This window comes from Ixodes scapularis, unplaced genomic scaffold (assembly GCF_016920785.2).
Source record: "Ixodes scapularis isolate PalLabHiFi unplaced genomic scaffold, ASM1692078v2 PGA_scaffold13__105_contigs__length_92229423, whole genome shotgun sequence".
Classification (NCBI taxonomy): domain Eukaryota; kingdom Metazoa; phylum Arthropoda; class Arachnida; order Ixodida; family Ixodidae; genus Ixodes; species Ixodes scapularis.
The window spans coordinates 48,492,692-48,509,164 of NW_024609839.1; the positions used below are offsets into that span (position 1 = coordinate 48,492,692).

The window sequence follows — 16,473 nt, forward strand, 5'->3', positions numbered from 1 at the left end:
CGATGGTGTCGGTGTCGCAGTTTTGAAGCACTGTCAGTTCAGCTCAACACCACGTTACAAAAGACGGTTTGGGGTACTGCCGGCGCTAACGCAATTTCACAGTAGAAATAGGAATTGCATGAAAGAACCGGACAGAAACACTTTATACGGTGGCGTAAATCCAAAACATATATCAGCAATGTCGCTTTCCTCGGTTAGGGCTATCTGCTTTGTCAGCGAATGAAGAACATCTCGATAAAATAAAAAGCGGAAAATACTCCCCGTGTCAAGTTTTCTAATTACAGCCACTGGTTGATGTCGTACCGTGGTAATTCCCGGCCCTTCGAACGCACTAGCACTTTGTAGAGTCACATTTCCAGCGATTCCGCGCCGCACACGAACGAAGGTAAACAATCAAGATGGCGGAGTGTTCCCCGTGTTGTCCCCGCCGTCAGCGCGGTGTGACAGGGTTGTCGGACAACAAATCGGGCAACACTGTTGCCGGGCGGCAGCAACATGTTGCCCGGCTGTTGTTGTTGCCGCGATGTGACAGGGTCACCGGCAACACGACTTCCCCGTGTTGCCGGATATAGTTGTTCAACTGTCCCCTCAGTGTGACAGGGCCTTTACCCCTTGGCTCGACAGCCGGTTCGTCTTCCAGGAAGGAGAAGAGAAGGTTTTGGCCGCGCTACGGGCATTGCGGCAATCTTTGCTAGAAGCGCCTGAGCCATTCCTGCCGCTCGTGCGTCGAACACGTGTTAGCACCGCGATTGCGAAAACGTCTTGGAAACGACCGCGGCGGCCGCGGAAAGGGGATTCCCCGGCAGTTGAATGACATGAAGGCAAATGCCGATCCCAGAGCAGTGGTCATGTTCCACTGGGGATCCATCGCCGGCGCGACCCCGTTCGGATTGTGAGCTCCATTCCGGATCTGGTCAACTGGGGTGCTATGTTGCGCTTTTTGAACCCCCAGGAGACTTGGAAGAAGGAAGTGACGTCAACGACTAGAGCAAACAGAGATTGGATGTTGACAGAAGAAAACAAAATCAACATCCAATCTGCATTTGCTGCGTTGTTGACGTCACTTCCTTCTTCCTAGTCTCCTGGGAGTCCAAAACGTGCAACATAGTCCCCCTGATCCCGGCGCGCTCCAAAACACCCAGTGGAATTCGCCATCGGATCCAGATCGAGATCTGGAGCGGGAGCTAATCCAAAACGACCAGTGAAACATGTCGGTCTCAATCCCGATCGCCCAGTGAAATAGGCTCGCTCCAGAAAAGTCGATCCCGGCGCGCTCCAAAACGACCAGTGGAATTCGCCATAAGTCTCAGAAAGTCGCATCTTGGAATCGTAGACCTATCGCTATGGAGCCAGGAGCGCGCCTCCGAATGGTGTGTTTAGCGTCCTACGCGGAGAGCAAGTCGTCTGCTTCTTGCACGGAAGTTACGCTGGCGTCAGAAAAACGCCGAGCTCTGATTGGCTCTGATTGAAGGATAGTGGGTAGACGTCAAAGCAAGCTGCCCTGAGATCTACCCTCTATCCTTCATTCAGAACCAATCAAAAATCGGCGTTCTCATGTCACCCTAAGCCCTGCAAGAAAAGCACCCGGTACACCACCGCTGCTGAGATACCACCAGGGCAGGGGCGGATCCAGACCTCCATTTTGGGGGGGGGGGGGGGGGGGGGGGGCGGTTCCTCGGCGTAAAACGGGGGGGGGGGGGGGGTGTTTATATTTTTTGTGGAGTCATCGTTTTTACTAAACTCTGATAACATAACATAGATCTTGAGAGCTTTTGTATCGGTTTACCTGTAGGGGATGAATTCTTTGAACTTTCTGTGGCTATGCACACCAAGGCACACGCTCCCGTACTTTTGACTGCATAGCCTCAGAAAGCTGGGCATCTGGCCAACGCAATGTCTCTGCTCGTGCGGAAAATCACGTGCAATTGCAAGCTTACCAAAGCTATATTCACGTGCACGCCATACGTGCGTGCTCGCATGGGGCACCAGTCAGGACGCTACACTGTAGCGTCATGACTGTAAATTTGACCGTAAAATTTACGGTCAAATACCCGGCAGCTGATGCTGCCAAACTTGTACAGTAAAAATGACGGTGCACTGTAAATCTGGTTTACGATAAATTTAAACGGGGACCGTAGAAATCTACGGTCGGCCTTCAAATTTGCGGTAAAAAAAATTTACAGCGCGCCGTTATGTTTACGGTGCAATTTCAACGACGAGAATGGTGGTAGTATTCAGGTTCATAACATCATTGTATAGTGATGTTATGAACTCAATGATGTTATGAACCTCGACTGAACCAAGCACGTTTTGAAGGCTTTCAGCAAGTTGGCCGAACATGTATTGTTTGTACAAGAAATGCCGACGTTGAAATTCATAAATGGTTTTTTGAACTGTTGATACCGGCATAAGAAGCGTTCCGTTGAACTTCAGGTACAAAAAACAAAACAAGGTCGTATTTTACGGCCTTCATTTTTTCTCCTGCAGACAGAGACATTAACACGTCGTAGTTATCATTAGGGGATTGCATCACGTTAACAGCACCGTCTTCATTAGAATCCGCACTAGTCGACCGAGTCGAAGAGTCCTCAACCTGAAGCGGGCCTGCAGGCGATGCGCCGTCGCCCAAGAAACCCGTCACTCGTAAATGCGCCCAGTTCAAATGTGCCGTGATCGAACTATGATTTCACACCTTCTGACAGTTGGAGCATGAACACGAAAACAAAATGCTGTCGGTGATGTGGCCTTTTAGATGTTTTAGCAATGCCTCCCTTGTGTGGCACTCCTCTAGGCATGGTGGCAAAGTGCACTGAAAGCTTTCCAAACTCCTCGAAACAAACCAAACTTCCCTTAGGCGTACCGATGCCTATGTCTTCTCAAAATATGACACCTGAGAGCATCATACGTAACAAACTGGCGACAGCATCCTTCGTCCACACACTGAAGAATTCGAGAGCTGAAAACGTGCTCATCGAATTGCACAACCATTAAGCGTGCTTGAACAGAAACTACAAATTCTGCAAGTAAACATCTTTTAGAGTGTTGTATTTATGCCACCATTACACTATCCTTGCCAATCAAGCAGCAGATTGATAGTGAAATACCTGCCTCGAGTATCCAGTTGCCTTCCGCTCCAAATTTTCAGGTGCACAAAAATCCGGGAATGCCACAAACGAACGAGGACAAAATGGCGCGGAGACGGGTGGGAAGGCGGGAAAATGAACTGAACGTCAGCTTTTTCCACTTCTTTCCGCGTTGTCCCAACCAACGTTCCTTTCTTTTGTTTATGCTTCTAGCTAGTCGCATTGTTGCTCTACTGTTTGCTCTTAGTTCTCTTTTTTTTTCCTTTTTCAGTTAAGGCAGTTACGCTCTGCGTTGGCGCGGCTGGCGCGGACAAATAAAGGAGGTGAAGGGGCGAGAGGAGACTCTCTGGGTTACCGCAGCTTCCGAAAGGTCAAGAGTACACTCTAATCATGGTAACCTTTAACGTAACTTTTAGTAGTGAGTAACCTATAAAATAAAGGTTACAAGTCGTTTATTTTTCGTGTTTTCGTTATTCTTGCGGTGACTAAAGGTTACAACAGCCAAAATTTGACGATGCAAAGGTTACCATGAGAATTAGAGCCATGTAACTTTTGTGCAGTAACGTATGAATAACGTAGTAACCTATGCACTCTCGTCCGAAAAAAAAAAAAAAAAAGAAAACATCGCCTGATGAGAGTCCCTCTTTCACCAGGAGAGGGAAACAGCAGAGGAGCGCGTCGACAAGGCCACCAAGGCTCCGAGGTTTCATTTTTATAGTTTTAGTTTTAACGCGAAAGAAGTATACTTCTTTCGCGTTGTGTTGCGTTGTTTTTTTTTTTTTTTTCGGACGCCTTGCTGGCAGCATTCTTTCGCAATAAAAAGAAGAGCAAAGAAGAACAATGGCTGTGAAAGCCTGAGTTGCTTAGCGGTGTTGCATGCTGGGAAGTCAGTACGGCGGGAATGAGTGACCGCTGTCGCGGCTGTCTCGCGTGCGCCCGGGCCGTTTGAGCGCCATTTTTTGGCGGCACATTTCTTGCGCCAATACTCTGTTCGGAGCGAGTTGGAAGACTCTCGGTCTGTTTCGACAAACCACGGAAGCAGTTATGTCGCTAACCAGCAGGGACATGTGGGGTGTACTGCGCGGCAGTTGCAGGGAGCCTTTGTGTGACTGTCAGCGCTACGTCGTCGTGTGCCCATCAGACGAAAGCGCGGCAAAGATTCGTTGTGAGTACTGCAATCACTGCCCAAGCATTCACAGAAGAATCACCGATTTGGGTAAGTGACGTTTCTTCCTAGCGGAACCGTTGCAGTAGCGACGTGCGAGCTCTCATTTTCAAAGCTCGTTATTTGTGTGCATTTAGGACCAAAATGATTCTGAGCCGTTTTATACGAGCGCATGTCTGTCCTCGTGGCACTCTGTGTCGATTTAGCTCTTTTTATCTGCAATGCCTGTAGATGAGCCCTGCCGTAGCTGTCTAGTGTCGTCAGTGAACGGTGTGGTGGTAATGCACGACTAATTACTGCTATTTACACGCTTGCGCGCGCGGTGGGGATATGCGTGCTTTTGTGCATTTTACATAGGCGCAAGCTTGCAATGCACGGCTGCGGTATTATTATTTTTGGTAACTGAATTTTGTAACTCTGTACGTCTTATCACTCCTTGCGGAATGGCTTTTGCACCGAAACTTTTCGCACTACGTTCAGGGTACAAGAAAATATTTAATGTGTGGCATGCAGAATTGATATAGGCATATATCCCTGTTTTAGTCAAGAAATAAAACATCCTGCTCGTTTAAGGTGTGGTGCAGAATGAACGGTGTAGGACAAACAATTATCTCGTTTTGTGGTGCAATTATTCCGTCATGTTTATTTATTTATTTTTATTCTACCAATAGGTGACACAGAGCAAGGACTTACTGTGCCACCTATTCTACCAATAGTTGGCACAGGGATAAATGGACCGAGTGAAGTGCAACAGCCGTATCATCCTGATTGTTCGAAAGGTTGGTGGGCGCAACATGCTCGCAAATATATATTAAAAAATCCCGTTATTTTACTGAAGTCGCGCCTTAATAGCCAATCACTGTGTCCTAAATGAACCGCTAGTTCGATGCAGATTTTTTTTTTATTGCTTTCTGATTTTTAAGTTTACATTTTACCGGTACGATAATAATTTACCACTAATTACTGCCAGATCACATGCCTTTGAGAAAAGTGGTACCGTGCATGCTTTTAATGCTTGATTTACGCAAGCCTTCAGTGTATCGCTATATAAGTGTTCAAGACGTAAGTTCTAGAATTCCGTTCATATTTTCGATGCTTATGGGCTTATTTATGCATGACAAGTTCTTGGTGCTGTATTCCGCGCACGAGGAAAATATTTCTTGCTTGGCTACAGAATGGATGTATGCATGGACCTTGCTTTATTTAACATGCAATCCAGCCTGCTCGACTGAGTCATCAGTGCAGCATCGGCGGCGTGAAGCAACCAATAGTAAAGTAGTGCAATTTCCCGCTTCGTTGTGAACTGATCCCATCTGTTTTTACCCTTTGTTCTACCTACGGAACACAGACCACGAGAGAGAAGTTGCCGAAGTGCTGCAAGAGAGTGCACAGCCTGGCTGCTCGAAAGATGGCTCACTATGGGTGGAAGCTCCACCTCCTTCGGACCTTCCTGTAGACATGAGCCAGCAACTTGCCATTAATGAAGCTCCTGCGCCATCAAAACCTGCACCCAAGGTCAGCAAACACGTTTGTGTGGCGTGCAGGTTCACCAGCAGGCATTTTTATGCCTTTATGCGACATGTTCGGGAAGTGCACATGAACAAGGTTGCTTTGGTGTGCACTAGGTGTCGGAAGCGATTTGTCTGCATGGTGCTCGTCTTCTGCAGAAGATAACTCTACCTGACACAAAAGTGCCCCGTGGACTGCTCACGAACCGGCTGAAAAATTTGCTCATTATGTCGAAGAAGAACAATTTGTGTTGACTTTTCGAAAGCAAATACCGTTAAAAATAGGTTGCGTCCTGAGATGGGGAAGTAAATGTCGTCTGGTTCCTTGACTTCTTTTTTCTGAATCGCAGAATACTTTTTCTTGTCTTGCAGTGAATGTTGTCATTTTTAAAGTGCCGTTCACTTTAAGTTCACCTTATTCTACCGAATCATGGTTTAGGTTTTACTAACAGGTTCATGTGTTATAATATAGGGTAAGAGACCATAAAAAAATTAACAACTCTATAGCTCATACACTTGTGTTTTCCGTGCTGCCTATATATCCATTTCAGAGCTCTTATTATAGTTTCCCTTTAACAACTGTGATGTACTTTATAGTTACAGTTTTGAATTATTTTTTAGCACTTGTATTTTGTTCATTATGTCTATCGTACAGCAGCTAAACTGTGTTTACACATCGTTTTACATAAGTCATTTTTTTTCCTGTTCGGTTCTGTTGTACGAGTGCCAGTGTGGTTTCGTAACTATAGATGTAAAGGCCATGCTGGTTAAGCCGAAGCTTCTGTCGAAGTGAGATTTAACGTGAGTTTATTTGCTTTCTTTAAGCGAATTTTCAACTTTTTTTTGTGTGCGGCTAGCACTGATATAATATGGCCTTAGATTCTAAAGTGCTTTGTACACCGTTCAACAGCGCTCTTTGTGATGCATATATGCTACGATACCTGCTAACCGCTTACGATAATAGTGCCTTTAAATTATGGACGTAATTTATATCACAGCTTTTTATTGATGTATCCCAGACTCGGGAATTTGTGATTATGTATATTGTGATACTTCGGAATCAATTGCCGTTTTTGTATATTACAGTATTTTTTTTTGTTCTCTAGTTTTTCACTATTTTATGGGCTGTCCTATTTTTGTACGGGTCAAATCACAAACTAGCAGGATGCTTTTTGTGAATTTTCGCCAAAAATGCCATTTTTAATAAAAGGATTTCTTATTCCAGCTGTTGCTTCACTCAAAGGTTACACGAACACATGGAAGTTACCTATAACTTTCTGGCGGGCAGATACCTTTATAAAGGTTACAATGCTAACGAGATTGTAACCTTTCTATAAGTAAATTAGAGGTAACCTTTGCCACTGTAACTTTTACAAAAGTTACATTAGCAAAGGTTACATTTGTGTAACCTTTAACTTATAGGTGCACAAAAATGTGAAAACGTGCACCTTTACAAAGGTTACCATGATTAGAGTGTAGTGACCAATTAGCGAAGCGCGTCTTTTCTTTCTGTTTTCTTGCTCCATGAAGTTTTGCGTTTCCCTCTCGGTTTTTTTGCTCGTTTACGGTGCATTTCAGATAATTCCTCTTCATGGCGTACTTGTAGTTTTTATTAGCGTATAGCGCCGTAAATTTGACGGTTACTTTTTACAGTGTATGCTTTCGAAGCTAAGCGCTTGTGAGCCCGAGCATGCTGGGCGCCGATAAAAGCTGCGCACAATGCCTGGTTACTACTACTGATATGTCAAAAAACACCTCGACCGCACGAACACTCGTGTGGGGGAAGCTCCAAAACTAATAGATTGCGTTTGTCCAAAGTGAAGTAGGGTAAGATGGGCCAAATGAGACGCGGGGCAAAATGCGACAGTTGGAGTGAAGGCATCCAACGAAAGTTTTTGTTTAGTGCCAGCTATCACTGAGACGTGCCTTAGCCTGTTCACTTTGCGTGAGCCATAAATGACTGCCTTTGGCAAGTCCTTTCCGGAGAAAAAGAAATGCCGATTTGAGATTGCCGAGTTTACCGCCCGTCAAAGAGGTGCATAATTCCGCGCGAGATTCACGCGGAATTATGCTACGCTATGGTACGCCCCGGTTGGCACAGACTTTCTACCAAGGTATAATTTAATTTCATTCCTAAGTTTTATTCGCTTCATGCAGACCAAATTTGAGTGTTCAGCGTGCTTTTTTTTACGGAAATAATTATTCGCGTAACGGGATACGCGCGAGACAAAACGCGACAATGTAGCATTGTATGACGCGTGTGTCAATAATGTACCAGTTTCCTGGTTGTTCCTGAGTCATATTTTCCTCTCGGTGTCTAGGAGGATCAAAACGTACAAAAGAAAGACAACAGGGGCTTCATGGCGCATAAGTAACACTACGAATGCTCTTGAAAGTGAAGCAACAGCGGCACTCCCTTCGCGTTGCCGCCACACTTTTTGGCGTACCAAGGGATGTGCTTCAAAAGCGAGCAAAAAGACAAAAAATATAAAAAACAATGGCTCCACAAAAAAAAAAAAAATGGCGAGGCGTTTGGGGGGGGCGATCGTCCCCACCGCACCCCCCCCCCCCCCCCCCTTGGATCCGCCACTGCACCAGGGTCGCGACCGGCGACAACATGACAATTCTATGACGTCACCATGCGGAAATTGAGGGACCCCTGTTTTGGACGTGGCAAACACACCAGTCGGAGGCGAGTTCCAAGACACCTCACTATCGCCAATTGTGTCCATTCTGCACTAAGCACCGAAATTGCGACGCCCACGAGACAACCGGGCAATGAGGTGCACTATATATACTCTGAACGTAGCTTATTGAGTAGCTCTAGGTGTAACGAAGAGAAAAAAAGAAAAGAAAAAGGAACCGATAAAAACTGAACGTACTTCCTTCACCACTGCTGCCCTCCAGCTCCCAGACCGGCGTTGCAGATGCCCTGTAATGATTGGGAAGAAAAGACGGCGGCAATGTTGGCCCAGGCACAAATAAGTGCAAAACGTCAGAGAGAGCTCTAAAAACTTACTTTTCGATTGAAATAAGCCCTACTTTGCCGTCGCTCGTTCCATACAAAACGTCTCGTCCTGTCACACCTACCGACAAAGAAAAATAAAGAAGAGATTACGCTATTTTACGCGGGTTTGTATACTTAGTATGTACGTACCACGCTGAGTGACGCCCTCAATGCAGAGAGCAAGTTGTCTGCTTCTAGCGCAGTGGTTGTGGCGACGTCAGAACGGTGCCGGGAACTGATTGGCTTTGATTGGAAGGATAGTGGATCGACCTCAATGCTAAATTCCCTGGGGCCTGAGGTGTACACATTATATATATATGACGTCGCCTCAACCGCTACGCGGGAAGCAGACGACTTTTTTCAATCAACCAATAAGAGTTTGGCGTTCTGACATTATCGCAACTGTTTGCGAGAAGCAGACGATCCTGCGCTAAGCATAGTCACTCACAGCGTAAGAAGCACAGAGCGTGGCATATTATGTTTACGCTTCTTGCTTCGTGATGGTTCTTTCTGCGACGTTCATATTGGCAAATGCCGTAACTTAATCATTGGCTGAATTAAGGGACATTGAGAGGTTCGGTGCTCGCACGTCCTTCGTTTCTTAAACTGTCGGTATTAAATATATAAAAAAAAACGAGTAATTGTTGAGAAAACGGAAGCCGTACCGCCATCGTCCTGGAACAGTGCAAGAGCCGTTACTGGCCCGGAGACCTCGATTTCAAGCTGGCATTGGGAGTCCTAAAACATAGACGTTGAGTCAGAGCCGCGTCCTCGTAGGCGCAGTCACGCTGCCCATACATTATACAAAAAGCACACACACACGCACACGCACACACACACACGCACACAAACACACACACGCGCACACACGCACACACTCACACACGCACACAAACACACACACGCGCACGCACGGACAGACAAGCACACACAGACGCACACTCAGACACACACACATACACAGACACACACACACACGCGGTGTAATTGTTGCAGAGATGATGTATAGTATTATCTAGGGACAGCTCTCAAGCATGTTCGTAGCATGTTTGCTTCATACTTATGTGTAGGATTTGAACATGTTTGTACGACCAACATCGCAGCACCGTCATACGAGGAATGAACGCGCATCAGACAGTAGAGAGTTCTAGGAAACCGTCTTTGCACATCCGATGTGGTACGATGGACCCTCCGGTACGTACTGCGCATGTTCTACTAAAGAAGACTCGCATATGCGCAGCTGGTACCGGAGGACCCATCGTATTACATCGGATATGCAAAGACGGTTCCCTAAAGCCCTCTACTGTCTGCAGACGGTCTTTTGTATGGGACTCGGATGTAACAATGTGAAAGAGGACCGCATGTTCGTGAAAACCATTTCTGTTGCTGGTCCCTTAGCGCACTGATGTTGAGGGCACTCTTGTGTCTCATTTCTATCATATCACATTGCCTGCTTCAAAAAAAAAAAAAAAAACGAGTTTGGAGCGGGCTTCACTTTTCACGAGCCTAAAAGTATTAGCGATATGCGAATTAAATAAACTGTAAAGGAAAAGATAATTGAAGCAAATATTGCTTTTGCAAACAACGTTCCTTGGCACTAAAAAACATCATTTGGGACATACAATAAAGCGCCGTTCACACTCTTGCGACCGAGTAAGACCAGACCGGTTTTTAAGCCTTTTGCGACTTCTTAGGACCGGATGCGCTGCAGCGCGGAGCTGGTCCTAAGAGATCGCAAGAGGCTTAAAAACCGGTCTGGTCTCTCTCGGTCGTACTCGGTCGCAAGAGTGTGAACGGGCCTTAAGTTTTCACCTCTTGCAACCGAGTACGACCGAGAGAGACAAGACTGGTTTTTAAGCCTCTTTCGACGTCTTAAGGCCCGTTCACACCCTTGCGACCGACTTCGACCAAGAGAGACCAGACCGGTTTTTAAGCCTTTTGCGACTTCTTAGGACCGGATGCGATGCAGCGGAGCTGGTCCTAAGAAGTCGCAAGAAGCTTAAAAACCAGTTTGGTCTCTCTCGGTCTAACTCGGTCGCAAGAGTGTGAACGGGCCTTTAGAACCAGCTCCGCAGCGGCGCATCCAGTCCTAAAGGCCCGTTCACACCCTTGCGACCTACTTCGACCAAGAGAGACCAGACCGGTTTTTAAGCCTTTTGCGACTTCTTAGGACCGGATGCGATGCAGCGGAGCTGGTCCTAAGAAGTCGCAAGAAGCTTAAAAACCAGTTTGGTCTCTCTCGGTCTAACTCGGTCGCAAGAGTGTGAACGGGCCTTAAGACGTCGCAAGAGGCTTATAAACCGGTCTGGTCTCTCGGTCTTACTCGGTCGCATATGTGTGAATGGCGCTTGATAGGCACCTATATTCGGCCGCCGTCCTACACGAAGCGCAAGTTCGTCTGCTTCTTTTGCAGGTTCGGTGAGGACATCAGACAGCCAAGCTCTTATTGGCTCTCGTTGAAGGATAGTGAGTAGACCTCAAAGCAAGCTGCCTCGAGGTCTACCCATTATCCTTCATTCAGAGCCAATCAAAGCTTAGCATTCTAGCGTCACTACAGTCACTGCAAAGGAAACATACGAACTTGCGCTCCTCGTATAAGGCTGTCCAGACAACGGCCTGCGCCTAGTGACCTTTGGAACCTCACAGCTGCTATAATCAAAGCAGCAGACACTTTTTTTTCTCCCGCTACCTCCATGGAGTTATTAATTGTGTTCTGCGTCCAATTACAATCTACCACAATCATGTTCTCTTTATCATACAGCTAATTTAGGGTTAGGTCGAACTCCTGCTATGTACAAGGAGCCAAAGCGTGCTCTTTACGTCTATTATCGAGTGTGATTATTGTTAGCAAAAGACGCTACAAGAGAAGGCGTACCTTGAGAACTCTGAGAAGCCTGTCCTGGCATGCCAGGACAGGCACGAGGGTCTTGAGCTTCTCGGCCGGAAGGACAATCATGTCGTTAATTCTGCCTCCGGAGAGAAAGTAATTTTTGTCCTGGCACTCGAAGTAGTGGTTGTACACATACTCCCCGCAAACCATCAGATCGTTTCCGCACACGCTCCTGAAGGACATAAGGACACAGTGGTGGTCATAAGTTCGTCTACATAAGACGTTCCATTGACAGTTCGTTTCATCCACAGACGTTCAGACGTTTCATTCAACACGACCCTACTGTTATCGCCTGGTTTACGTGGGGAAAAATAAAGGAAGGGGGGGGGGGGGGGCCTTAGGTAAACGAGCCTAAGTGATTCACATGGTTGCCTTTAGCGACTTCAGGATTTTATCGTACACTTAGTAAAGACAAAATACATTACCAATGAAACGTCTGTACAAGGAAAGTTTTCCAGCTATTTGTTTTTTATGCAAAAGTTCTTTCGACGAAACGATACGCACCCAGTACACAAAGCATCTCTTGTCCAATGGATCTTTCATCTTTCCTCTGTTTCCCGGCTATGCCAAGATACTCACATGCATAGGCGTAGACTACAAGAGGCCATCGGGCAGAACCACCCCCCCCCCCCCCCCCCCCCGGGCCCGGGCCATGATCCTTACCTAGACGCTGTTTACGTGCGATGTAACACGCTTCCCCCCCAGTAGTGCCATGTAATCAAAATAACGCCCACGTTGCCTTTATTGACAAAATACATGGGAAATGGAATGCCAGCGTGCTTTTGTTAGCTTCAATCTCCAGTTCTGGCGAGAAGGTAACGCGCGCAGAACCCCCCCCCCCCCCCTCCCTCCCGCCCCAAACCGGGGAAAATGGAAAGACGCTGCTCACATGCATCGTATGGTGTCGGTGATGTTGGTGTCAAACTTGAGGAACTGTTTTCCTTTGCGCGTGTAACCACATACTTCGTTGCCCGCCGCCATGAATATTTTGTCCTGAATGCTGCCCACGGCTCCGCCTAGTTCGACCCGACTGACGGACTTTCCAGGAAGCGTCTTAAAGATGGTCTGCGCAAAACACCGAAGGATGATTGTGATAACAACCTTTGTTGTAACACTCTGCTAGAACAATGAAATGAAAGAGGCTATGGGATTTAGAAAAAGGCTGAAGCACTCATGCACTTTTAGAGCGCTTGTCAACGAAACAAAAAATGCCGAGTCACTGGGCAGGAGCGCACCTGTGGCGTCAGATTTTCCACTGAAGAAACCGACTACGCGTGCTCGAACGCTTAGTACAGCACAGTAGACACGCATGCCAGTGTGCACAGAAGACAAATCTTGGAATGGTCTATCTATACAAAAATGATTTTTATATGGCGCCACAGCGATCACGTGGTGGGGGTCAGGGGATCCCTAATAACGGAATGAGAAAGTTGCAAAATACAATGGTAAATGCAGTTAATAGAAACAATTTCAGAGGTTTACCCACGACGTGGATTTTTTTTTGTATCTTTATTTATTTTTTTATAGACTTCAAAGACAAAACGTTTTTTTCATCGATATTTGTTTTGTTACGAGTGTTCACGTACCTCCACTTGACCCCTTGATATTCCAAAGCAATGGAGGACTCCTGACTGACTTCCTACAACAACCTGCAACGAGAAGGGTAAAAACGAAGCTGTTAACATTAAACCACCCTCGAAACAAAAATTGTTCGTTCGTGATTACGTTCATTTGCGGCATTAATTCAATTCGTCTGAGCTGACGAGTTTAATTGAGAATGGGCTGTGCTACCCCAAACGTACAAGGCTCATACCATTAGTTCAAAAGAAACTGTTACAAAACTATTCCTTGGTGGTATCTGCACCGCTAATTGGTAACAGATTAACAAATTTGAGTACAACGAATATGAACTACGCAAACTCGCTTGGGTCACCGAGACAAGCTGATTTTGTGTTTCTCAGAGAAAATCGCAATCTTCGAGGATTCGAGCTTTGCCAACACCGGCTCGAATCATCAAGGCCCGCGCACTAAGATTTCGGCGTCAACGCAGGGAGATCGAGCGCGGACGCGGAAGATCGCCCTCGCGTCTAATCAGTGTGCAGAAGAATGCTCGGCTCTTGGCTCGGGCCCGATTGCAGAGTTGGCGCCATCGTAGGGTGATGAACGTTACGTGAAAGCGGATCCGGAGGCTATCACATAGGCTCTGATTTTGCTAGGAGCCGTTGGCACTGAAAACGTCGAGCCTCGTAGACGAATACATCATTTTCCTGCCTCGTTGATCGACGAATCACCCTAAGAAACCTGGTGCGCACGCCTTCCTGCGAAGCACTCGAAAGAGCCACTCGCTGCAATCTATCGAGGGGAACTCGGTGAAGCACTATAGTTCGTTTCAGCATACGTGCAGACGCAGCCTTCCTTACTAGCTGACGGGACCAATCAGAGAGCGTCAAAATCGCACCATCACGATGTTCGTCACGTTTCCGTACGTGCCCAATCATCGCCGGACCAATCATAAACGGAAACTACTTTAAAACAGTCTTCACCGTGACATTGAGCTTGGCGTGTGACGATGATCACTGTCTCAGCGGAGAGTATTGTTATTAGGTATAAACCTATCTTCAGACTCGCCATTGGCCGAGCTCCCTCCGTATAGATGACAGCCATCAGCTCTCCAATGTGCTTTGCTGGAAAGGTAGATTCTTTCGTAGATTCTTTCTGAGAATGAGTGCGTCATTTTCTCCGGCAAGCCATAGCCGCGGTACCACCGCTCCTACGTCGTACAAGAGGCAACACAAAAGACAACAGGGTGTTGCCAACAGACACGATACCAGAACCATATGCAGACACACCTGAAGCATATTCGAAGCATATAGACGCTTTACACACGCGCCAAATTACAGCCGCCATTGCTGACCTTCTGTTGTCTTACCGAGATGCCGAGCAACTGAAACGGTAGTTGACGATCCTCTACAGAGGCCGATGCTTTAGAAAAGGACGCAGTTAAATCTAATGTGGCAATAACCTTGCCTGCCAAGGTAATGATGAAGTGAAATAAACGAAATAAGAGGAAACAAAAACTGAAGGTCAGTAATAGCGGCCTCCATGCAAAGCTGCTGCAAAGCGTCTATATGTTTGCTTCATAAAAATGTCTATGCTTCGTACATGCCTGCAGACGGTTATTTGTACGCCAGACGTGACGGGAGCGGCGTACAGTGTGAGCTCGGCTTGACTAGGCCTCGCTCTGTGCCGGACCTAATCGGGGAACGGCGCGCACCTTTTGACAAGCCTTGTGTTCGGAAGCGGGGAGCAGTCTCGCAGCTTTGCTGCACGTGGCGTCCACCTGGAAATTATATTTAAAGAAAATTTTAAATGCATTTTTTTTTTGTGTGATTTATACTACGGTGACGTAAGTTCCGGAAGGACAACACTGTGCCATAATAGGTGTAAGCTTTTGATACGGCTATCAGCTGAAATTTTAATTAGACGTCAGTTTTTAAAAGGCGTGGGTCTGTCTACCTCTGAGATGTGCATGGGGACACTGATTCACACTGGTGCACCCTATTTTAGTAGTGATAATAATTATAATAACAATAATAATAATGATTATGACCAATCAATTATTATTTATCAGGTTCACAAAATAATTTAGAATCAAATAAATCAGATTTATTTTGTTTACATCAAAATACTTTTATGTAAATAGCTAGCCTCAAAAAAGTGATTATTTATCGCTAGATGTGTTTTCGTACATGAAAGATTGATTGATCAACCGGTCTGATCGCTAAAAAAAAAACACTGAAGAAGGAAGTCACTGAAAGTTCATAACTTTAAAGCACTGTTTAATTTAAAAAAAATTAATTTGTTTAATCTTTGCCGTACAAAATATGCTTGATATCTTTAGTTAGAGAAGAAAACTACATTAACTTCTTTTCGCATCTTCCCTCGTTTCCAATATAACATTACTTTTCTTTTCTCTTTCGCATTTTGATTTGCTTGCAATAGAATATTACGTAACTGGCACACAAAGTGGAAAGTAGAAAGAAAGTTCGCTGTGATTTGCCCAGAAGAGTGCCACTTTTTGTTCGTGCTCAGCATGCTATAAATATTTCTAGTTTAATAATTCTTAATATAAATACAAAAAAAAATGCGCACAAAGAGCACCAAATGATAACAAAGACTGTACAAAACATTATTTCGGAGATTATCTTTGTAGATAAGGTTTATTTTAAATCATCATAGTAAAACCGGTGTCATTGAAATCACGATTCAAATCATCTTGCTTTTTATTCTTCCCCTAGTGTTTATTATAGACTCAAGCAATATATTATCGATCTTAATGCTGGCACACTTTAATAAGAAAGAATACACACACACACACACACGCATGCACGCACACCCAAACAAAAACGAAAAGAACTCAGGTTCAAAGCAGAGACGCTGTTCACATGTTTGATACTAACATAACAGGTTCAGAGAGCAGTTCATGGTCCACGGTAAACATAGAGCACAAAGCAGGCACGCCATCAAGACATTAATATTCTAAGCAAGTAGAAAAAAAAATATTGCACTGACTAACTGGTACCTAATCCACTCAATTTATACGCGTCAAACAACTGTACACGGAACAACGAAATATGTTAACCGTGAACAATTCGCGCGATATCGCTATTCTCCTAATTATGGAGCAGGAATGAAACGGGTTATTTTAGCTCACCTGAATGTAATCTACGCGGTTTAAATTCAGTTCCATCTCGAACGTCTGACGCCTGATGTGCACGCTTCCAGACGATACGGTCTTGACAATACTCTTTTTTCTTCTT

General features: G+C 45.6%; 1 protein-coding gene across 1 annotated transcript in view; it reads right to left on the minus strand.

The window, feature by feature from the left end:
* The window catches only part of LOC8036058 (Bardet-Biedl syndrome 7 protein homolog), a 43,030-nt gene extending 26,557 nt beyond the window's left edge, over positions 1-16,473 (minus strand). The window contains exons 1-8 of the mRNA XM_029988473.4: positions 16,368-16,473; positions 14,928-14,993; positions 13,240-13,302; positions 12,543-12,718; positions 11,639-11,825; positions 9,429-9,501; positions 8,776-8,842; positions 8,639-8,688 (exon numbers count right to left, since the gene is read on the minus strand). Coding sequence (XP_029844333.2) covers positions 8,639-8,688; positions 8,776-8,842; positions 9,429-9,501; positions 11,639-11,825; positions 12,543-12,718; positions 13,240-13,302; positions 14,928-14,993; positions 16,368-16,403 — 718 coding nt within the window. The 5' untranslated portion in view covers positions 16,404-16,473. The remainder of the gene's footprint in view (positions 1-8,638; positions 8,689-8,775; positions 8,843-9,428; positions 9,502-11,638; positions 11,826-12,542; positions 12,719-13,239; positions 13,303-14,927; positions 14,994-16,367) is intronic.